At 42.2% G+C, this 24,790-nt stretch overlaps 1 protein-coding gene across 1 annotated transcript in view; it reads left to right on the top strand.

Annotated features, from left to right (window-relative positions):
• Positions 1 to 24,790, top strand: part of Rhp (GTP-Rho-binding protein rhophilin) — a 254,654-nt gene that overhangs the window by 214,477 nt on the left and 15,387 nt on the right. Inside the window, exons 2-5 of the mRNA XM_071593028.1 lie at positions 12,831 to 12,946; positions 20,595 to 20,723; positions 22,207 to 22,282; positions 24,381 to 24,458. Of these exons, the coding sequence (XP_071449129.1) occupies positions 12,831 to 12,946; positions 20,595 to 20,723; positions 22,207 to 22,282; positions 24,381 to 24,458 (399 nt within the window). The remainder of the gene's footprint in view (positions 1 to 12,830; positions 12,947 to 20,594; positions 20,724 to 22,206; positions 22,283 to 24,380; positions 24,459 to 24,790) is intronic.

Below are 24,790 nucleotides of genomic sequence, written 5' to 3'. Positions count from 1 at the left end.
TCATGACGGCCGGTAGTAGCGAGTGATTCCATAGAGTTTCGGTGAATTGCGATTCGGCGTTTTTTCTTTGCTTAAATATTTATGCATGAGGTTTTGTTATTGTATTTGTAATTTGTATTTTTTATTACCCTGAACGCTACCGCTAGGGCGTGCTGCATGGGGTGACTACACATTAGACTAATTTTGACCCGAATATTTTGACCCCTACCGCAGTTGTTCGTGGAAAATATGACATCTTAAATCTATCTGTTCTACACTTGATCTTAGAATTTTGCAGTTTCAAAGGGCACTTTTTATGAATGCGAGGCATTGGTGGCTGCCCCGGACAGTGCACAGGGGTTGCACGGATGACACTAGAGAAGGGTGCGTTTTCGATACTTAAAAAAAACGACTGAGTCGTTGGGCGTACAATAGCGGAGCGCAATCCTTCATTTCCGCCGCCGCTGCTGTTGCTTTGCCATCGATATTCGTCATCCATTGAGTGCGAGGGAGGCGTGGTGCGGTGGTGCTGGATGTGCGTTGGTGGGTGCGCGACAGTTGAAAGAAGGCCTGCTGCGGCGAAGACGAACATCGAGATGCAAGCTCGCCTTGGGCCCATCGCGCCGAGTGGACCAGACGGACCCACCCATACATGCCACAGACCATGGAATCAGGGCGTGGACTTACTAGGTGACGAGTTATCGCGTCGACAGGAAGAATACGCCGAGGGGGAACACAAGTGTCAACTCTCTCGCCTCAGAAATTCTTCAGGAGGAAAGGTGGGGAACCGTTGAAATAGCTCGCACGGCGTTATACTTGAACACCAAGTGGACACATTTAATCCATCCATGTTTGGGCTTCCAATCCAATTAAAAATGACATACATATTCAAAAGCGCGCAAGAAAGGAACAATAAAAGTTTTCATATGGTAAATTGACGCATTAATTCCCTTCCGAAATACTTTGCAGGGCATTCTAAAATCCAGTGAGCAGTGAGGTCGTTCAGGGGTATGGATTCGACGCGAATTTGTGAAGAGTCGATGACTAAATGCGAGGAATATTGAACAGTTAGACGAAAAAAAAAGTGTTGCACCTTGAGCGCTGAACACAGCAGAAGTGTTTATACTCAGTCGTAGTTGCTTTCGCGTTAATTAAGGGCAGTTGCTCTCTTCCAGGTCACTTAGTTTTCCCTGACCATACAGGAGCGCACGCGCCGCTCGTGCTGGAGTTTCCTTATCATGCGTGCGCGTGACGCAACAAGTTCGACTTTCTCGGCGTGCAATGTCGGTTAGCGTGAAGGGCTCTTGTGGGGACTGGGGTAAAAGAGGCGGGGCCTGTGATCCTTCGCCTCCCGCACCCTTGTTCGTATCTCTGTACGCTGTATAAAAGCGGTCATCTGGACAAACTCTGGGATTAGACCCCTGGAGTGAAATACGAGTGGGTACAAAGTGAGAAGGGGGAGTGGAAGTACAAGCAGTTGTTAGAAAAGTATGACCAATATTCGTATTTCTTGAATGGAAATGAAATATTTGAGGTAAAATGCATTGGAAAATTACTAGCCGAGATTAAATTTGATACGTCATGCATATCGCGAGTAAAAATTATATAAATTGAAAGTATAAATACGTTATTGATCAATAAAAAGTGTCCAAAAATAGCAGTTACAAGATTTTAAATGTTTTCATAAATAAGTCACAAATACAGGATGTATCTCAAAATTTAGTCGACTGAATCTGGAAAAAATATGTAAAGCATATCAAAGCACGAATTATTAAAATTCTTCAAAATAATACCCTTTTGTTTCGACCCACCGACGTTATCGCCTTTGCCAGTCGCGGTACGCTTTCTGTTAGGCGTCGACGGGAACCTTGTTCAGGCACCTCGTCACGGTCAATCTGACGTTATCCAGCGATACAAAATGGTCGGCGTAGAGCCGACCGGGTATTTTTGTGAGCAAACCAGCCGATGTATGTTTTGGGCTAATCCTCTGTTATTTGTTGTCGGATGCTGCGGATTTGTTTGACTGGACCGAGGAGGAAGGGTGGCCAAGTGAAAACTGACCCGCTTCGCTGTCCCCCAGGCTGCAGAATTCACATCCCCAATGGCCCCTCGCGGAGTCCACGAACTGGAACGAGAAGAGAGAAAGGTTAAGCACAACACACTCCGGGTGCATTGAACTTATCGTTGTCACCTCACTCTTGCAGTTATGTCTTCGTCTGGGTACAATCTGAACATTCCACTTTTACATGCACTTTGTTGACAGATCCTCTCTCTTGCTCCGCGTCGTTGTGGCGAAGGCTCACGCTGCACCGCTCGAGTTTTCGTTCCCGCCGGGTCGGGAGGGACATCTGCAGCAGCAGCGGCCTGCACTCGAGTGCAGGCCACTGCTGCTGCTGCACGCGCGACCACACTCGAGAGGCCGCCCGTTAGCCACGGGGTCACTGCGGGCCATCGAAGCGAAGACGCGTGGTCGACGTGTTCTGAAGGTTTACCGCTTATACGATACGACTCGAGAAATACATACGTACATTGGGTGAAATCAATGAACGAATGCAAACGCATTTTTGAAATTGATGTAGCCTTAAATCGAAATTCCGAGAAGGCGGGACGAATAGGGGAGGATATTTGGAAAGGAAGTAGGCTGTTTAAGGCATAGAAGGGAGACCTTTCGGTGAGTTAGATGCGGGAATGGGGAGGAATTGAATACGTATTTTCCTCGGCACGAAGTGGAAGGCGGATGGAGCCAAAGAATTCTTTCGTGTAATTAGTGCAAGTGGTTGTGACAATAAGTGCTGCTCTGAGGTGCTGAGACATTCAAAATCGCTTTATTGGGTCCGGCCAAGTCTGAGTGCGGACGCTGGAGTTGACTTTTGCAGGAGACTTGATATGTCAAATTTTCGTAATGCTATAAACCGCCCTCTCCTGTATTTGAGCTCAATGTCGATCATATGACCGAGTTCGACTCATGACATCGAGGCAGTGGATGCCTCCATCTAATATCCCCGCGGCCTATTAATGGAAAAAAAACGATTTCAACCAAATCGCTCCGAACGACAACTCGTGTCGCTGTATCTCTCGATGTCTAGGCACTAAGTCAAATATTTTGGGCATCCGAATCGAAAAAACATCGATAAATAACCACTCAACTTCGACGTGTCTATCGCGCTTTGAAAGCCTCTCTCATGCGGGTGACCGCCGTACTTCCTGCCGTCGATAAATCTCGTCTCTCCTGGCCATCAGGCGAGAATGCCGTCGTCCTCATTGGTACACTCTCCTCCCCCCCCCCATCCTCGACTCTCCTCGGCGACCGATTTTGCTTTCTCTGAGTACCGCCCTCGCAAGTGGTGCCGCTCGCACCCGCCTGGGCACTTGGGGCGGATTCGCTTTCGCCGCTCCAGTTCCACGCGGCAGGGCACTCCTCCGACGCATCCCAATCGCCGTCTTCTGACATCGGCTGGTTTGCTTCCCCGGAGTCGTGGCTTCGTTTGGGCCAAGGCCGTTGACTAGCATGATTGCTCCCTCAGCGACATTCGGGTCTTCGTAGTGATTTCCCCTCCGCCACACCACTCTCTTGCTTGCTTTCCATGACTTCTTGACTCGCGGAGTACTAGCTAACCAAATTATGAATATTTTCGAAACTTATCCCGACATCTTATGATTTTTATAGATGAGTTTGTCCCCTCTGTCTGGGGCAAAGCCCCTAGTCTCTAAAGGTCCCTCGAATTTGGTCACACATCTCTACCTTGCGAATCTCAACACGGCGAATCGTGGAGACTTGTCGGTGCTGACTTTTGTGATAGCTTTTCTTGCACGTTTTACTCCAAAATGGACCGATTTGTGTGAAGCAACCTGTCAAAAATGCAAAAACTGACCAGGAAAATATTCATATATTTTATAATTAGTGTCTTCAATCACTAATTTATTTTTAAAGTGAGTAGAAGATAATAATTCACGCTATTTTTAAAACAACTATTGCCATTGGTGCCATGTTAACCCATTACAGAGAAGTGATAATTAGGAACAGTTCAAGATTAAAAATACATCTAACGTATTGGGATTAAAAATTCTTTTCGTTTCCGATGGCATAAAGGAGTCAGAGGTTGAGTTACACTCATCTTTTTCCCGTGGTTGAAGATGAGCAAAAGTCTTGGCAATTGGATAAGTAAGTGTAGAACCTTCCAAATTTTACCAGTAGTTTATCCAAATAGTTTATATCAGGTAACACGGAAATATGTTTTCGTCTTATCAGTCTGTTTAACAGTTCAGATCATTAGAAGGGACAAAGCAGTTATGGACTTCATTAAAATATACTATGCACTAGAGAATAAGAGCAGTTATGAAATATGATCAACATCTGACTTGGAATTTGACAATGTTCGTTTAGTGAGTTACCACGCCAATACACCGGACGGAATGTTAAACTACATATATCATTTCAATCCAAGTCAGAAAAAATTACAAATTACTTGATTTTCAAACGTTTTTATTCACCGTTCGGCTGAGTGTCTGTACAGTTTCATTTTATCTTGTCTTGAATTTTATTTGTAAAAAACGGAATTAGCGAGGTGATTCTCGTGTCTTATAATATCTGCATTGTTACACATTTGACTCCATCTTATAATCATGCGGGCGCTTGATAATACCCAATTGAATGTTCCAGAATGGAAAAATAATTAATAGCACAATTTAATCGTTGCGGTCGTTCAGGCGGCTCTAATAAACGTTTTATTGGGATGATGCATGATACGTATTTCGTCGATTTTTATTGCAATTTTACTTTTTCCATCATAGGTATTGTTCTTATACTGTTCGTTAATTTTACATTTATCATTCACCCCAGGCCTCCTTTTCTCGCTGCCGGAGTCGAACCAAGTCGCGACCGGGGCCCCCCGTCGCGACGGGAGACCCCGCCTCGTCCCCACCGAGTGTGCTCGGCGGAAGTTGCGCTGACATCACTGGTGGCCGGAAGTGGTGCCGCGCGGGCCAATTATCAATGCGTTCCCATGGCAACTGAGGCACCGAAGTGAGAGGACTTTGATGAGCGGATCCCGTGCGAAATATTCGCATGGGGGTTTGGCCACATTCGGGAAAGGGGGCAGGGAGAGGGCGGTTATTTCGTTCATGCCCTCTCCCCTTTCATTCCGCCTCTCTGTAATTGTTTCACTTGCCGAGGTGAGCGCCAAAGGAAATCGCTTTTGAAAGCTATGACGACATCTTATTCACGCTGTGCACATTTTAAATATTCGAGTAATCTAATTCTAAAATAATTTTGAGTTTTGTAATTTTTCGGAATTAAGCCCTCATTTCCTGCTCAGAATATCGTATACAAGTATCCTATGTTCTGAGAATTTAGAAATGAAGTGAATGTGTGCCTCGGGCAATAAAATTCAATCTCAAAATTCGTTTCGTCCCTTTTGAGTAACTTTAAAGAAAATGGTGTAGCCATCCTTTTTAGCTGAAAATGAATGACGCCGGGAGCTATAGGACGAGTAGTGAGATCAAACAAGTTCTGTCGCTGACGGTGGCACGAAGCCATCGTAACTCTGAGCATATTTGAAACCCTCAGCCACATCTCACCCGAAACATCATGTCCGAAGCGTCACGCCGAAGTTCAAAGCACGAAGTAGCAAGACGAAAAAGTGCTTAGTCGTCCCCGGTTGCTCGCTGTTAAATTTTGTGTGGAGTGTGACACTCCATGTTTTATTCCCGTAGACATCTCGAGCATCCACACTGCAATGCGATTATCTTCTGATTTGGATTACTCCACGCCATGGGCCCCTCCCATTCCTGCAGCGAAATGTACGAGGAGGTGGGGTTCATAAGCATAGAACATTCATCGCGATAGTTATTCGTTCACCACGATTGGAATCCGTGGTGAACTACTTGCTATGCGATGGTTTTGGTACGGTTATAGTGTCATCCATAAATGAGGTAATGATGGTTTATTTTTCCGTCATTAACCACCCGCCCCACCCGTAGTGAATGACGTAATTTATGGTTGGCGCCTAAGAAGAAGAAAATCAGCTTAAATTGTTGATAGCGCATTGTGTCTTAGTGAACAAAATCAAAAATATCTTTGAGTGACTCGGCGAAAGAAATTAGTGACCTCAATATTCCTCTTGGCTCCGTCAGGTTGCTCCTCTCGTCCTCATCTCTCGCATTCCAAACGCTTGACTGAAGATTCCGCCTTCCCCTCCTCCCGCCACACCTCCCCCCCTCCACATCCTCCTCCCCCCATTCCTACCATTCTTTTCTCCTTTCAAAGCGACTGGAGCTACTTACCTAGGTATCAGCTTTAACGCACTAAAATATCACCAGCGCGTCTCTTCTGGAATTTTTCCATCTATGAAAGCTGTCCAGAAAGTACCTTTTGACGTTTTGAAGTAAAATATGAACGTAGGGACAAGACAAAGTTTTATTATATACATTTGATAGGCACATTCTTAAGCTATTTGTCTTCCTAGTCCACTTGTTTACACCAGCATGCAATTCTGCGTCACTGTCAAAGCGATGTGTCGCAAGCCACGTCTAGTGAGAGATCCGCAATCGTAAATCGGCGATTTTAATGATTTTTTTCGTTGATTTACCCCGTCAGTTCATCTTGTTAGAAGGCTAGACAGACTGCTACCTCACTCCGCCTTCACTCATTATTCTATCTCCGTACACTTCACAAAATTGCCTATGAAGTTCAATTGGTTCGCGACCCCTGCCTCGAGGACTAAACTGAATTCTGTGGTAGAAATGCGGCAACAATGGACGTTATATCCCTCCATAATTGTCGAAAGCAAATTTCCGGTCATAGGCGTCCAGCTAATGCTCTTGTCTCTCTCGGCTGCCCTTCCCTCGGAGGCCCTCCGATGCATGACTCCGGTTCAAAGAGTGGGGATGTCTCTCGGCCTCTCGTCGGCTTCTCTCCTGCTTGGAAAGGGGCACCTACAGGGGAACCCCGCTCCTTCAAGAATTAGTTCTTTCGAAATGCATTTTACGCGGACGCGATTTATATTTGGCAGTTTCCTTATTGATCATCGCTACGGGTGTTCTACCGAGAAGAGGTTACGTTTTGGACTTTTCCAAACCATTTTTCTCGTACATGTATTTTTAGAACTCTCAGTACGTCTCCTCGACATAAACGCTTGTTTGCCCTTCGATAATTGCTCCTTCCGTTCTTCACATTGCCTACCTGCCTCCATGTCTAGCCAAAGGCATGTATTTCCTTTCCTGCAGAATTAATGTAGAAGTTAGACTCTAAGACTCTATAACCAATTAGAGCATTCTCGCCTTTTTCCCATCGCCATGGCATTGTTCAACCACTGTCCCTCATAACCAGATACAGAGCTCTGTTCCCATTTAAAGCTTTTGTTAATCATTTAATAAATAACCCATTTCAATGAGTCTCGCTACTACCTAAGGGAAGAGTGTGTTTGTTTTCCTCCAGGCTCGGATGTCATCACTCTTCACTAGCACTCTGCCCATGTAAGCTCACAGTATTTGTTCGCTCGAAACCAGAGGCTTGGACCTACCGCTGGTATTCATCCGTCGGGTGATCTTTCAACTATTTGTTTGATGAAAGTTTGGACGATATTTTCACCCTTAGTCCTGTCCAACATTCCAAATGTTACAACTGAAGCAGCAGTTGTATGAAGAAGCGCCGGCGACTCAATGGCTGCTCGGTGAGTCGTGCTCGATAACTAACCAATTAGTTTGTTATCCTGAATTTCCTGCTAATTTCCTAATTTAGCAGAACAAAATTTACGCTGGCTATTTTTCTTTGAATCGTAGTGCGTGACACTGTTTTTAAAGTAATAAACTGATGTACGAGTACATCAGTAATCCTGCGATACCAAGGCCTGCATACAATTATGCCGTATTTTTTCAAAGGACAGAGTTTTCCCGTCTGATCAGCCTAGATGAGTGATTGAAACCGTACAGGCAGCCGTACTGTCATAAAAATCGAACGTTTTGCCGGTCAGATCTTCAACTGTAAGCGGTCGTTCGGTCTGGACATTCGCAGAGAAGTCTTATCGTTTTAGCCTAATATTTATAGCATCGGCGAGTAAACAGCTACCTCAGTGGGATGGCCATCAAAGCAATTATTTCCCGTAAGAACGATGTCAATGAGGGTGACTGCTGTCACCCCCCTTGTTAGTTACGTATCTCCGCATGGCATTATGAGAGGGTGGAGTAGAAAGTACATAATGTGCGGTGTTTGTGGGGGGAAGAGAGGAGGATTTAAATACGTGATAGATCTTCTGTTAGAGACTGCCCAAAACCTGCCATTTATGAGTATGTTGATTACCGATGGTGACGATGACGTTTCTGTTCCACTGAAGGGCTTCAGTCGCCCGCGAATCTTTGGATAAATTTCCATGGTCCGTCCAAAACTTTCCTTTCGTCAGGATTCTCCGTTTATAAAATTGAAATGGGTCGTGTAAAATGTTGATCACTCCGTTTAAATTCTCCTGAGGAGTTGCGAATACGAGAGCTCGGGAACTGGGAATCACGGCTTGGGAAGTGCTCGGTTTATGATGACCGCCTGTGATTTGTGCCGACAGAGAAACTTTCCCTGTCCTTTTCTTTTAACTTTCGAGTCGCCGGCGATTATGAGTTCGCATTGAAGGGGGTTCCATGTGATCTATTCAGATTTTTTTCGGCTGTGAACTGGAGAATGGAAGGGCGAGAGGCACACGCGATGGTAATCGCACCCGCATTTAGTTTTTTCGTGAGGTCGCTTCGAATCGCACCCATGGGTGTCTTCGTCGCTGGGGTGAGTGTCTATTGTGAGGTCGGCCGGAGGGGTGCCCGCCCGTGGGAGGATTTTCAGAGTGGTGCGCGTCGGACGCTTTGTTCGGCTCTCACGGGTTGCGAGCTGTGCAATTTGATGGTAGATTGGCGTGGTGGCATGGTCAGGGGGTGTTGCAACGGCGATGTGGGCGCATGGACTCTCGTGTCAATGAACCTTTATGTAATTAGCTTCGAGGTGATTTATCGCGACCTTTGAATTCAGGTGGACATCGGGAATATGTGGCCTTCGAACTGCCCTAAGCTGATGATTTCCATATCTACAAAATGCTTCAAAGGTGTTGAAATTATTTTTAATCGCGAGAAAACCGTTAAATCAGAACGCATTCCTCGTACCGACTGCAAGAAAACATTCCGTCCACAAAAATAAAATTAGTGTCGATTGAATGATTTGATTTTCGAATGGAAACGGTATTTGTCGCCAGACTGCGATGGAACTTCATAGGCGGAACCAAAATATCTGCGACATCTCAAGTCATTGAGAGGTATTTTGGTTCCGCCTGTCTCTTTGAAGCCACCACGTCCCGGCTCACCGTGTTTTGTTCACATCGCGCATTCAAATCCCCGCGCGCTTCGAACCCGGAAGTGACGATAAAAAGGGTGCGGTAGCTCGATCCATTCATCGCGGGGAGGCGTTTGGGAAGAACCTCTCACATCCTCGCCCACTCCTTTGCATCACTCGGATTCCACCAATTTCAGTTGTTTCGACCAACTGTGCGGAAGGCGCGGCAGCGGGCTGGTACATAGAGTTTTTCTTGGCATCTTCGACAACGTCAAGGAAATATTGAATATGGTATCGTCATCGATAGCTTCGAGAAGTGGCTAAGTAGGTTTGCTGTTTTCCCTCTTTGAATACGTCGAAAATGCTCGAGGTTTCTCGTTCATCCCACGCCGTTGCCCATTTAAATGGCACTCCCAATGCGGAGGCCGTTCGTTCGTTTCGGAAGGTCGTTCATTACTTTGTCGCACGAACATCTTCCTCCAATATGAAGATTAAAGGACTTTAGGCTGCATTGTAAATGGTTAGACAACATTGTAGGTTTGACAATTGCCCCTCCTAATCCATTAAGATCGCTTTTAGACGCCATAACAGCATATTTCTCCCATTACCGATGCATTTGGGCGACTTCAGATTTCACGCTCACCACTGCATAAGGTCTCTTGTTTTAATTACGTGCTGTGGTTGGTGATTGTCAGTGATTATTATTACACCTGATGTTTGATACTTTGAACACTCTGAACTGAGGTTCGATTAAGTATCGTTGGTGGATATAATGAACCCAACATGGTGTCAGAAGTGAAAATTCACGGAAAGTTATACTCGAGAATAATATGATATTTGGAGTTTAAATGAATTGGAATCGGAGGTTAGGTTGTCCCTGTTAAGAGAGCGGACTGCGTAGATGAAGCTTCTGACCCTGAGAACCGTACACATATGCTGGAGCTGCCCTCTTCTATTGGTGGAACTGCTTCCAGTGGAAATGTCTCAGTTCATGTGCCTAAGATACCCTCGTTTCTTCTCGCCCCATCCTCCCTCCGCCCCTCGCAGTCGTGGCGACCTTCCATTGTTTCTGCGACGCTCCCATCTCCCACAAGTGGCGTGGCGCTCACTTTCATCCCAAGCGAACGTAACTCCATAAACAACAACCTGTGCGGTGCGTGTTTGTCTGGCCGGAGAGTGTTCCTTTTCCCGCTGAAACAAAGCGGTGGCCCTATTTCTTCGTCCCCGAGCGCTCTGCCCTATACCACCCGCCATGTCGTTCTCATGAGGGTCTATCGACGAACTTCGGAAAGGTCTCACGCCCCTGTGCTAAGTCCCGTCACCTTCCTGGCCTCGCCCCCGCTGCCGGAAGCGGCCCTTGCTCCACTGGGATGTTCGTGCATGGCGATTGTCACTTCTGTCTGATAGCGAATTGTAATTTCAGTTAATTTTTTTGCGGAAATTATTCATTAATAATATGCGTAGTAGTCCATTGGGTAAAGGGCTGGGCTATTGCTGGAAGGTCAGGGTTCGATTCCTGGGGACGCCTCTGGGCACCCTCGTCTTCTCCCAAGCTGTGTGATTTTCGGGCTCCAGGTCTTCCTGGTAAACCACATGTGGCAGGGGGAAAGAAACTGGCCTACCTACCCTGATGAGTGAATTTCGCACATCGTTAGGCTTAGTACTGAGTGAACTCTACTGGCACTTACCTAACCAACCTTCGGATTGAATACTTAGGTTGCCGTTTTTATAAAAATTAACTGAAAACACCCTAAAGCCATATTGTCCTGTAATGTGATATTACAAGGCAGCATAGCTGCATACCATGGTCATGCAATTCATATGACTGAATCAATAGGAGTAGAAGGAATTTCTCTGTAAATAGAGAAATGGGATTGGGTTTTTCTGCTAATTATTTATGTTGAGTTCATATTTGAAAATAATAGAACTTTATTTACTTATTACATTTTATCATAAAATTACTGTGAGATTGCTGAATCATCTGAGGTGGTTGAGCACATGTTGTTCGCCCATGGCAGACAATAAATGACCCCAGAGAGCCTGGAGGTTGAGACGGTGTGGTGCCCAGAAGGTGGGACCTCAGGGGTAGTGCTGGGGGCTCAGGGGTGGCGCTGGTGATTCACCTTCTCTGCCAGTTAGCCGTGAAGACCCTCCGCCAATTGTATACTCTTTGTGGCAAGAGTGACCATTGCCTCCAGCCATCATTCATCTTGTAGCTTGTAGAAATACTTCCTGGTTACATATTATGAAAATGAAATGTTAACATTTGTGCTACCATTTAAAATTTTTTCCTTGCCAAGTCAGCAATTCTCAGGAAATTTAGTGGCATTAGTTCTTGGGTCTGAGCTATAGGTGCAAGAAACAGCAGTCAGGTGAAATTTCTTAGAATTTTTCTATTGTGCATTTTATCTTCTTTCAATTAGTAGCTATCATGAGAGAGATCACCTAAGTTATAGAAAAATGTGTTATATGCAATGTACTGCACAGTATAAGTTGATATATAGTCAGATTTTTTCATTTTCTGGGACCATCTGGGATAACTCCTAATTTTAACAATTAATATGTACCATTTTGTATGGTGATTGTACAATGCAATTTCCAGAGTGTATTTTGCTCCTCATCTCCTCAAATACCCTCACATGGACTACAACCATGATGTGGTGGAAGGGCTTGTGCATTCCGATGGCCCCTAGAGCTTTGCTGGCGGGAGCAATGATAATTGCTCCTGGTATGGTCACCCATGCCAGATAGGTCGACGGTTAGGAGCCCGACGAAAAGTAGTCCAGGCAGCATCTGTTCCTCAGTGAGGTAGCTGCAAAGGCATCTGACCCCAGTGGGGCGGCCATTTAGTGATGGATGGTGTCACATTAAAAACACTATTGAGGAAGGCAACGGGGAACCACATAAATTATTATTCCTGAGAATATAGTGATGGATAATATAGAAAATATGAGGCCTGGCAACTACATCATGTGAGGAATATAGAACAATAAGTTTGATAACCCATGCAGCTAAAGAGGTTCTCAGGATCATCAACACAAGGATTGAGGGCAAGGCAAATGATTACTTTGGGAATGATCAGTTTGGGCTTAGAAAGGGGAGAGGCACGCACGATGACATTGCAGTAATGAGATCTCTAATCAAGAGGAATATAGAGTGCAATAAGGAAGTACTAGGTATAATGGGCAAGGAGACAGGTTGTTGGAGGGTTGGTTGCCAAAGGAGGTAGGAAAAATGGATGAAGGGCATTTTGATCGGTAGTGGGATGTTGAAGACTGTAATAGAGGGGAGAATGTTAGGCAAACAAGGAAAGGGCAGGAACAGGATAGGGATGTTGCATGGGATGAAGGGAGGAAATAAGTACTCAGAGATGAAGAGGGACTTGATGTCAAGTAGGTTGCTTGAATGTGTTTTCTTGGTAGTCACAAAATATTTATTTGGTCCACAAATAGTTTATAATGACCATCATGATTTTTCCAAATTCCTCCTTTCCTTGATTTCTGATCATTTGCCCTTCCATAACAGTTTTTCTCCCTTCTGTGTATTGCAGGGTTCGGATCCACGAATAGCGACATGTCGTGGAAAACTCCAGAACAAGCGATCGAAGCTGAACCAGGAAATAAACAAGGAGCTGAGGTTACGAGCTGGTGCAGAAAACTTATACAAGTAAGTGTGATGAGTTTTATGCTGCCCTTAGTGTGTTAGTCCCAAGGGTATGCTTATGAAGACATGACTGCATCAAAGGCCATGCTCTATGGGAGGCATGTGACCGAAACAATGTGCCTAAACATTTTGCGTCAGCTTGACTTGGAAAGGGTGTCTAAACTTGGGGAATTGGGGCAGCTTGCAATTAAAATGAAATTTTTCTGAATCATCAAATTCTCTACATGCTGATCAGTTATTGCATAAATTGAAAAAGTCAGTAGTATCATTAAATGAATGATTTTTTAGTGATATTGTCAGTATTACCTTTGTTCTCTATACAGATAAGTTTTAAAACGGTAAACTATGTGCCATCAATCCGAGAGAAACGATGTAATTTCTCTAAACTGTGCAAGTTTCAGTGGAACAAATTAAAATACACTTGGGAATGTTGAGCTTTTAAAAGAAAAATATGCCATTGATATGATTCTCAAACGGTAGCCTGTAAAGGGGTTCCAGGAAATGTAATGTGCATTCTTAATACTTCTTTGACATTATTCAGTGTCAGTTAAGTATCTCCTCTGCATTGTTCTTTAGGAATTATAATGTTTTCCTATCAGTCACTATCACTAAAATTTCCATCTAGAAAAGTAAAATTTCAAATCAAGAAACAAAGAGTTCATGACTCTTTCAAATTCGTGAACAAAAAAACCTTACAATCAGCTGCAAATCTTCACTCTGTGCATTGCTAGAGATGAAACAATAGTGATTGTTGGTTGGTGAAGTGCACTCATAGCTGCAAATTACTAATCCATAAGGCAGGAGCGCTTAATTTTAAAGTCTGCTGTAAACCTGTGATAACAACTCTTTTATTTTGGCTTTCAAGTTCACTGAAAGTTCACTTGGGGGTGCAAAGGGTGGCTTTAAGTGCACATGTCATATTTTAAGTATGATAGGTATATTGCCATCAAATATAAATTAAAAATGTATTATGTAGGTATGCATTCATTAGACTATAGGGGCAAAATTCAAGGGATATTCGTGAGTATAACTTATTCAAAATATTGATATCTTAGATTATTCCAAAAAATAACTTGCGACCATTATGTAGCGATCACATTTAATTGTAAAGCGAACAATGCAGTTGAATTTTGCCAATGTTTATTTCCAGCTTTTTATTGCAATTTATCAATGGTAAAGAATGATAGTTTTGAAATATGTCCACCAAAAGTAAACATATCTGTAATAAATTTTGCCAGCGGCCATCCATAGTGGAGGGTTGCCTGGCAGGGGTGGGAACGGTGCATAGATGTCGGTGCTACTCCAGGGGGTTGCAGTGTGAGAGAGTGTTGGGGGCTGAGTTGTCGACATGGAATAATGTGGATTAGGTTCCATGGAGCGTGAGGAACTGAGTAGAATGTGTCCTTTAAATTCCATGTTTGTTTCACTCATATAAAGCTGTTTAGAAAGGGTTCCTCATCCTGTAAGGGATGACTCACTAAGACTACAGCCATTGTGAATTAGAATACCAAGGCTTTTCAAAGAATTTAGTCTATTGAATTTATACCTCTGTCAACTCAGCATAATCAAAGGTAAAATATCACAAAGGAATGACTTTAATGTGGTGGAAGGGCTTGTGCATTCAAATGACCCCTAGAGCTGTGGTGTTGAGAGCAATGATAATTACTCCTGGTAGAGTCACCCATGCCAGATAGGTTGAAGGATGAGAGCCAGAAGAAAGTCCACACTGTGTCTGTTCCTGAAAGAGGTGACTGCAGAAGCATCTGGCCCTAGTGGGCTGGCCATTTGAGTGATGGTGTCATGTTAAAATTACCATTGAAGGAGGCCACCAGAAACCACCTCGATCATTTATCCGAAGAATATATGAAGGAGACAAGTCTGAGAATAAGTCCCAGCAACTATGGGAATGGGACATTGTGTTGTGCCTGGCACTAGAGGAGGATGCAAGGCCTCCTCGGTTATCATCACACAAAATCCTTGCACGGCCGAGTGAATGGCAGCAGTGAAGAAGAGAGACAAGGGGTATGTCAATGTGAATGCAGGGACTTGTAATGTTAGGACAATGCTGAGGACAGGTCAGTTGGAAAATATCAAGCAAGAGATGGAGAGGGGAAATATAGACAGAATATTATTAATGGAAAGTACATTTGTAGTAGATTTGGTCGATTAGATGTGTTCCAGGTTTGCATATCAGAGTGCAGTCATTGGGAGAAAGAAGGATCTACATCTACATAATACCCGGCAAGCCGCCGCAAGGGCGTGTGGCGGGGGAGATATAGTGTTTATGATCAGCTACTGGGAATGATGGCAAATGTGCCTGGAAGAAAACACTTGATAAAGATGGGGGAGTGGAATTCGATGGTAGGTGATAGGCAAAAGGTGATGAGATCATGCATTCCATTTGGATGTGAATGGTACAACTCCCAACTTTAGCCTTGGGTTGAGCGCTGGTGATAATTCTGTATTTTTCGTTACTCTGTGGGTTTTGGTAAAGCACTAACTGCTAAATTGGTTACTTATAGGCGACTTTTTGTTCAAAATTTGGGAGCATGAGGAAGTAGCCAGAATGGCCATTGCTACATGGATATGAGACTGTTGTGCATGTGCAATCATGGATATTTACAATCATCGCAATCGAATTTATTCATCAACTAAAGCATATTAACAGCAGGGTGTTTCAAATATTGGAACACATTTTTTTACATTTTATCAAAATTATTTTAACGTTGGCATTACATGGTGCAGCATTGCTCAAACAGTTCAAAGTGTGTTATGATGATTTTGCATTCCAGCTACGAGTGATTATGTGTGGCAAGGAACACAGCAACAGCGACTGAGAGGGATCTTTGCTACCTGAAAAGATAATAACTTGTCAAAGACATGAAGACGGCCTGCAAAAAGCAATTCCTAGGAAGTGCAACTTGTGACATGGAATTGCAAAATGACCAGAAATAGGAGGGGAATGCAAAACTTCACTTTGAATAGAATATGAGAACATGTTTAACTTTCACCAATTGGAAACGTGGATGAGGTCCCACTGACATTCAATGCTCTTTTACAGGACTGTATATTCTAGAGGTGTAAAAATTGTGATTCTCAAAATATGTTGAATGAACATTTACATGGAACAAAATTGCCCCCTCATTTCATTTTCAAAAGGAAAACCTCGTGCTAGGGAAAAGATGCATACAGCTGTGTTTTTTACATGCACATTGTAAGGGTTGAATGGATGAAAGGGGGGATGAACTTCTGGATAGTGAATATGTGATCTAGGAATCCTGGAATCTATTTCGCTTGTTAGGGATCAGTTTCAGAATCACAGAACAGAGGATGTGAAAAATGAAGTCAACCTGTTGAAAATTCGAATACCTGTAGTTACAGGTGGCCTAACAAGCAAGCTTCAACTCTGATGGATAGATGGTTGCATTAGCATACTTTTTGAAGAATTCATGAAGGAGAAATGGAACAGTTGGATGCAGACTACTGATTTTGAAGTGACACCTTCAGGAAGGAGGAAGGAACATATTTTGCAGATTTGTGAATGGGTCAAAGCTTCATGGAATACTGTGAAATTTGAGAAAGTTGTAAAGTCATTTGAGAAATGTGGAATTAGTAACTCACTTGTTGGCCCAGAGGGTGACATGTTGTATGAAGACTGTTTCTGATGGATAGGCTTCTGGTGATTCTGCATCTCCAAAAGTAAATTTCTGGGTTTTGAGATTGGTGATAAAATGATGGCATCTAGATGTAATGGTTACATTTTTATAGACATAAATAACTATAAAATTACTATAATAAATCATTATAGATATCCATAAAAAATTTAGAAAATTTGTTTTTAGAAATGTGCAATTTCATGGGCATACAGGGTTCGTCCGGAAAATAAGTGTACTGATTTTTTCCCGCCGCTCCAGGCGCGCCCAGCGTGTGGGCTTTGACGGGCTGCGATTGGAGGGGGGTATGTTGGCAAGCGACGCTGAAAAAGGCAGTCGGCTCTGAGCTGTGGTGTAGTGAGGAGCTCTGTTAACGCGAACCTCCACGCTTCGACCCACGTCACGGAACGCGATGCCGAAGTTTTTGGAGCATTTTTGGAAATCGTCTACCGAAACTGTCGGTATGATTAACCAGGCTTACGGGGAGTCAGCCATGTCCAGAAACATGATCTTTCGGTGGCACAAGATGTTCGTGGAGGGCAGAGAAGAGGTCGACGACGAACCACGGCCTGGACGCCCATCAACGACACTCACCGACGAAAATGTGCGAAAAGTTCGCGATGTACTGAACTCTGATCGTCGTCTTAGTGTTCGGATGATAGCAGAGCAGTGTAATGTGCCAAAAACAATAGTGCACGAGATTATTAGGGAGCAATTACAGATGCGAAAAATTTGTGCAAAGTTGGTGCCGAAAGTGCTCAGCGATGATCAAAGACTCAATCGTTTGGAAATCGCGACACAACTTGCGGATCACTGCAAAAATAATCCACATTTTTTAGAGAACGTTGTTTCGGGTGAAGAGACGTGGATCTTTGAGTACGACCCGGAGTCGAAGAGACAAAGTGCGGAGTGGCACACCCCATCATCACCCCGTCAAAAGAAAGCTCGCATGAGCAAATCTCGGATCAAGGCGATGCTCATTGTCTTTTTTGACAAAAGGGGAGTCGTCCACTACGAATTTGTACCTGAACGACAAACTGTAAATGCTGCATTTTACGTCCAAGTGCTCGACAGGCTTCGAAAACGAGTCGCCCGCGTCCGGCCAGCGATCAAAAACATCTGGCGGCTGCATCACGACAATGCGCCGTCTCACACCGCGCTTGTCGTGTCGGACTTCTTGGCCAAGCACGGCGTGGCAACGCTGCCGCACCCGCCCTACAGCCCGGACTTGGCACCACCGGACTTCTTTCTGTTCCCGAAGATAAAGAGGAGTTTGAAAGGAACGCGATACGGGACTTTGGACGCCGTCGAAGAGGCCGTGACGACGTGTCTTCGAGAGGTTCCCGATGATGCCTTTGCGGGAGCGTTCCAGGAATGGGAACGCCGCTGGAACAAGTGTATCGACTCACAAGGGCCCTATTTTGAGGAATATTAGCTTAAGATATGTAAAAGTGTAATACATTTTTTTTCCTGAGCTCAGTACACTTATTTTCCGGGCGAACCCTGTATAAGACGCAACCTTTTTTTAAGGGTGTGCCTTATTGCCCATGTAGTAGTATACTCCAGAAAATATGGTATATTTTGATTATGCATAGATTTAGGAATAATCTGATCCACTCACATAGTTCCCAGGAGAAATGCAGATGTGAACCACAGATTAATACTCATGAAGTGGAATGTTAAATTTAAAAGAATGAGGAAGGGAAGGAGTATAAGAAAATAGGTTATAGAAGACTTAAATGAGAAAAAGGAAGGAGTATAAGGTGGTTGTTGATAAAATACTGAGAGAGGATAAGGAGATTGGTAAAAGTGAAGAAACGAGGAGATATCTCAAACAAGGAATAAAGTAAACAGTAAAGGAAATAATAGAAATGGTAAATAGGCCAGGAAGCCATTAATAAAAGAAAAAAATGATCAGGAAATGGATGAAGGAAGGAAATGGAAGAATGTAAACACAGAATTAGAAGAAAAAAGTACAAAGAGTTAAACCATGAAATTAGGCGAGCAACTAACGGAGTAAAGTAAAAATGTTGGAAAGAGTGGTGAAGGAACTGTCAGGATGTTATTAGGGTAAGTAATGTTCAGGTGAAGGTAGATTTTTGCTTGGACACCAGCTGCCAAACAGTAAAGTGACATTTGCCTTGTATCTCTTACTAAAACACTGCAAGACATTAGACACTACAATAAACCGTCCCTCAATTTAGCATACCCCATCCAATTGCCTAACATTCTCCCCTCTATCACAACCTTCAACATCTCATCGTAATGCAACAATTTCAGAGTGTTAAAATCATTTGCCTTGACCTGGATTAGAACCCAGATCCCTCAATGTCCAGTCGAGTGCTTTAGCCTGTTAAGCTATCGAGGTGTCCTCTTAAACTGAAATTTTGGGGGCTTTACAGGAACAAGATGTAACAAAATACTGTAAATACAACATCACAGGCAATCGTAGTCGTGGGTGACGTGCCACAGTCCACAAGGTTAAAGCCAGCTATAAACACTTAGGCTGTTTATACTTTAGACAAATTCCAAAGAAACTGCGGGAGATACCGCAACAGTAACTTTTAACGGAGTCATCCACTAGTATGCATTTCAAAGCAACAATTTCAAAATTTCAATTCCAAAATTTCAGAGACTTTTCAAACCACTCAACAATGCTTGCAACCCCTTTGCTGACTGACATACTAAGGCTTGGTCATCAGCAGACCTAACTGATTTTATGAATTCACCACTGCCTTTCATTCCTATCTTCAGTTCTCCTATGCCTCTGTTACTATTCCTTTCATTTGTTTATGTTGAAAAGCAGAGGTGATAATGGACACCTCTCTTCTTAGCAATTATCATCCAGATGTCCACCACTCACACCTAAGCAGTCAGAGACAGAGAAAGGTTTCGTATTAGTCTCCAAATCCTTCCAATCCATTCCTATTTTTGCAATACTTTCATTAATTCCACCCAATTCACTCTTTTCAAACACCTTTTTTTAAATCTACGAAACTGACAATTATTTCCTGATTGTGTTCTATATTCCTCTCTATTAAGTGACCTCATTATTGCAATGGCATCACGTGTGCCTCTCCCCTTCCAGAAACCAAATTGGTCATCCCCAAAGTTATTATTTGCCCTGCTCTCCATCCTAGTAGGTTTTCATCAATCCTTTTGTTAGTTGATTACTCAAATGTTTTACTTACATGGTCGGCTGGAAAACCAACTAGTCTTCCTGTTTTTGTGGAATTAGAGCAAAACAGAACATAGCAACCAACCATCTTTTTCGTTTTTCTTTCATACACCATGTAAATGCAGTAATCCTAGCCATCGAATTAGACCTAAGATGGTGGAAACTCTTATATGTTTCTTTATTTGCATTTATATATTACATCTGCCTGCCTACATTGACATGTCCTATGCTTGTGTGTAAACAACAAAAGTCTGGACAAATAAAAATATAAAAAATCTATAAGTAACCAAAAAATGGACCAAAAATCTGAGTAATCCTAATTAAAAATTATTTATAAAAATACTAATTATATTTTGTGGAAAATTGCCAATTTTTAATTAACTATGATATTGCACCATATCACGCCTGAAACATCTCTTTTTAGCAGTAATCCTAGTTAAGTTGAACCTTACTCATAGTCCTATTTTGGAAAAAAATGATTTCAAAGGGCACTATGGGGATTAGAGGTGGCAACAGAATAACAGGAAATCACTGACTGTTGATCTTCTCAATGATATCAGTTTTGACTAAGTTTATTTACCTGCCTTGATGATATTGATGACCACTACTAACACCATGTCTCAGGAAATTTAAGTTGAACAATGGTAAAATATTCCGACTTTTTTCGATAGTCACTCATTTTGAAGTCCAGTGTGTACAATTGGTTGCATCAAAGTGGAGGAGAGCAATCTTTTTGTTGTCTTAGTAAAACTATTCAGTTCAGAGTGTCAGAATCATTTTAAAGAATTAAACGCTATGATCATTAATCCTTCCTTTCCAGGGCCACAACAAACAGGAAACTCCGTGAGACTGTTGCTCTGGAGCTGAGCTTTGTGAATTCCAACCTCCAACTGCTCAAGGAACAGTTGGCAGAGTTAAACAGTTCCGTGGAGGTGTATCAAAGTGAGAGGTGAGTTTTGCTGATTAAGGCATTGATGAGGAACTACTATCCACATCACATGAATGTCCAACTTTATGTTATTATTGTCGCACAAATATGAAACTAGAATGAAGTTTCAATGAATCAGTGATTTCCAAAACTTGAAATAGTGGTAATAGAGACAGAGTTCTAAATGGGCTATTATGAACTAGAGAGTGGAGTCACTCCAACAGGCAGAGTTTACTGATGCCACACTTTGTGACTCCGCCTGCTGTTATTACAAGTGAGGGGGCCTGAGTCTCACTGACGGCCAGTGTTTACTTTAGGGGTCAGAGTTTTATTAGTAACCTGAAGCTTCATATATATGAAAAGTATTGTGTTCATGCAGTCCAAAAATGATATTAGCCAGTGGCGATTAGCCGTTCAATTAGCAGACACAACAATGCATGGGAACTTATAAAGAAAGAGGCATATACATATTTTTTGGTAAAAATGATTAACATGACAATGAATACCAGATTAACATGTGTGAAATTAACATGTGTTGATTAGTGGACGTGGTGGAGAAGAGAGTAATATGTGTTAACTTCTTAGATGAGAAAATATAGACTAGCATTCATTTTCAGAGGAAAGAACCTAATAACATAAAGTGAACTATGATCCTGCAGCATCAGTTTTCCCTTGTATTGTTTATTATATGGATTTCTCTGGAGAAAATTTGTCATGTTATTGAAGTTTTTCTACCAACATAGTCTGCTCATGTCTGTAAATCATTGAAGAAAACAATGCAAAGATGGTTCATGAAAGATTATTACGCATGTTTTGTCCATATGATTCATTTATTTATCCATTGCAAAGCTTCATGTCAATATGAGATGATGACAGGAAGTATGACAGTAAACTTTTTATTAATGCTGAAAGCATACATAATGGATTTTATGTTTTATCTAATGTAGAGACATGATTTCGAACAAGTCATAGATGTTGAATAAATAGGTTTGGTGAGCATGAGAAAGGAAATTGCTACTGCAGCATTCCAATTTGAGCAATCAATTGGTTCTTACACAGTGGTGTCAATTATTGATCATTACTAAATTTATTAATTTTTAAAAGTTTATTTTATTTACAAAAAAGTCACAAAAATTTTACAGAAGATATATCAGTAAATGTTAAATGGATTTCCGCATGTTACGCATTTCCCTATGCGTAAGTGTCAAATATCTTGCATAAAAATGTAAGCAAATAGCTGTGCCCATTTCATGTGGTAGATCTCAAGTCTTTCCTGTCAAGCACTGTACGCATACACTCCTAGGGCGACTGCCCCTCAATATTTTATGCATGCCTTCGATTAGCAAAGTATCAAGATTTTCCTCAACATCAAATATAGTGGGCACTAAGTTGTGTCTTATGAATTACAAAAATGTTTCATGGAATAGCTAATTATCACCATCACTTCTCTGCTCTGTGTGCTAATATGTCTGTGTTCAATCTTCCTCGCATGGTGCGCTGTTAGCTCAGAGCCTGTGATGCCAATGATCCCCCTTGGGCTGAAGGAGACCAAGGAGGTTGACTTCCGGGACCCCTTCAAGGTGAGTATCCCTTGCCCTGGCATCATCTTTAATATCAATATTGTTGTATGGTATTTGTTGTTTCGGACAGCTTTGTTCGGACAACTTCGTTACAGCTTTGCTCTCCTTAAGAACACTCTTGGGTTTTGGCAAATGTGCTGGAGGTCTATCAGTATTGGACACCAGAGTCCATTTGGGGTTTTTCCCCCTCTCTCACTCCCCTTCCCCACCTCTCATTTTGAGATACGAACCCGATTCATGCCAACTTGCATCTCTCTCTCTCTCCTTACAGCCCTGCTCCTCCCTCCCTCCATTGAGGTTGAGGCACTGTGGCTCATGGTTAATGTGAGCATACATATGGGGCATGTTCATCTTCACTGCGATACCTGTATAGTCATTATTCATGCCATTTATAGCATTTCTATTTCACTTCTCAGTTTTCCTCTTAAATGTGACTTAATTGTGGTTGTGAGAGTGGTTTTCAGATTCCCATTTGGTCAAAAAGAGTGATTCATTTTTAATTCGACTGAACTGATGCTACCCTCCCCACCTTAAGCATTCTGTTTTAAATGTATTATTTTAGTGAAAAAGTACATAATTTTTGCAGAATATTTTATATTTTTTATATTAATTACTGTTTTGTCCACTTCTGTCTTAATAGTCATCGTCAATTGACTCCAACTCTTTTCCAATTTCATTAAAAAAACTTTGCTTGCAAAACTTTTAGCTAGGAATAATTACTCCTTGAACTATTGGCTGAAATAATGAAAAAGAATGAAGTTTTGGGTAAGAGAAGTTTATCATCCCTGCTATGCAAATGTTCAACGTCAGAATGGGAAGGCATTGCTCAAAGTCAAAAGTGCTTGCACTTCATCCTTTGGAATTCCCAGAGTATCCTCTTGGTCTTTCACAGCTTTGGAACCAGTCTGTTTTGCTAACTTGGTTAAATCACACAATAGCGAATGCCTATGAAGTACATACCATTATTTTATTCAAAGAGCTTGGGGTTGTCGAAAATTTCCTGCAGTAACATTCTTCAACTTGTGGCTGCCATCTTAATACTTCTGTGTGCTAATGCACAAAGTATTGAGACCCTTTTTTTTCTGATTTTTCATCAAGGAGCGTTTGATTCACTTTGTAAAGGTTGCACATTTTCTGGCAAAGCTTTCCAGTATAGACCTATTGCATCTGCATTATACATTTGCCATGCTTTTAAATCACGTTCTGTCATAAGTGCTTGCAATTCTATCCTAAATGGTTCAATTGCATCACTATCTGAACTCATAACTTTACCTGACACTCTTTTATCACAAAAATTAAGTCACCTCCTAAATTGCTCTAACCAACCACTACTGCAGTGAAGACCTGTACATGTAAGTGTTAGGCAAATTTTGTGTTGCACCTTGAATTTCAGTGCCTATACTACTTGATTGCTACTGAGCATACCACACAATAGATGGCATCTTCCCAGGTTCATATCTCCTAGTAATCTGAAGTGTTTTCTTAGGTTTCCCGGCAATATTGTGTGTTAGCTTGAGAGCAAATACCTTGATTTTAACCTTCCATCTTTTCCAAATCAGGCAGTCTGTTTAGTAATAATAAACTCACAAACCATATTAGTCACTTGGACCACAGCTTCCAACTTCTCAAGTACCTTCATCTTGTCTACTACAGTCAAAGATGTGCGTTTTCCATACTGCCGGAAGAACTCAAAATAATTAGGTGTGTTCTTCAGAAGTTACAAGAGCCCATTGAAAGAACTGGACATTTGTCATAAACAAACAGTGCTATGTAATGTGTGGAATTTTGATGAACAAGTGAATTATTTGCTTATTGATAGTTTGTTTTCTGAGGGGGCCGTTTTCTTTTGCAAACTATGTAATGGTTGCTGCTGATGCAATAATAAAGCAAAATCAATGAAACTTGTACCATTAGACAATGAGGAAACCATAAACCATAAAATGTTTGCACAACTATGTCTGAAAAATTATGCAAATGCTAATATTATGATCACTCTAGTTGAACATGCCTCGTAATATTAACATGATTGCCCTCCAGGATTTTGTCCTCATACATGCATTTGAGTAATTGTCATTTTTTTTCTTTCTTCTCTTTGAAGGATTTTATTCTGGAGCACTATAGTGAAGATGGAAACCTGTATGAAGATGCCATATCAGAATTCATGGATATCAGACAAGTATGCTTTTCCTTTTATAAGTGAGGGTATATTATGCCATTTTTTGATTCTTTATGGTAATCCACTGATCTGATTTTCATTATTTTATTGCTTAAGTGAGAATGTGTAGCTGCTTATTTCTCACTGTTCCACCAAGTGTCATTTCAGGCACCTCCAAATTGTTATTTGCCTCTTTATGCCCTGCCTACCCAACATTCTCACTAAACGTAGTCTGAGTCATCTTAGTCTTGACTAACCTAACACCATAAGCTACAATAAACACTTTTCAGTTTCACATAATTCCTACCTCCCTTCATTCCATCGTATTCCATCCTCTACAGGCCATATTAATC

The sequence above is a fragment of the Hetaerina americana genome, unplaced genomic scaffold, assembly GCF_022747635.1.
Source record: "Hetaerina americana unplaced genomic scaffold, ioHetAmer1.1.p SCAF_5, whole genome shotgun sequence".
Lineage (NCBI taxonomy): Eukaryota > Metazoa > Arthropoda > Insecta > Odonata > Calopterygidae > Hetaerina > Hetaerina americana.
This window is presented reverse-complemented; position numbering and strand designations above follow the sequence as displayed.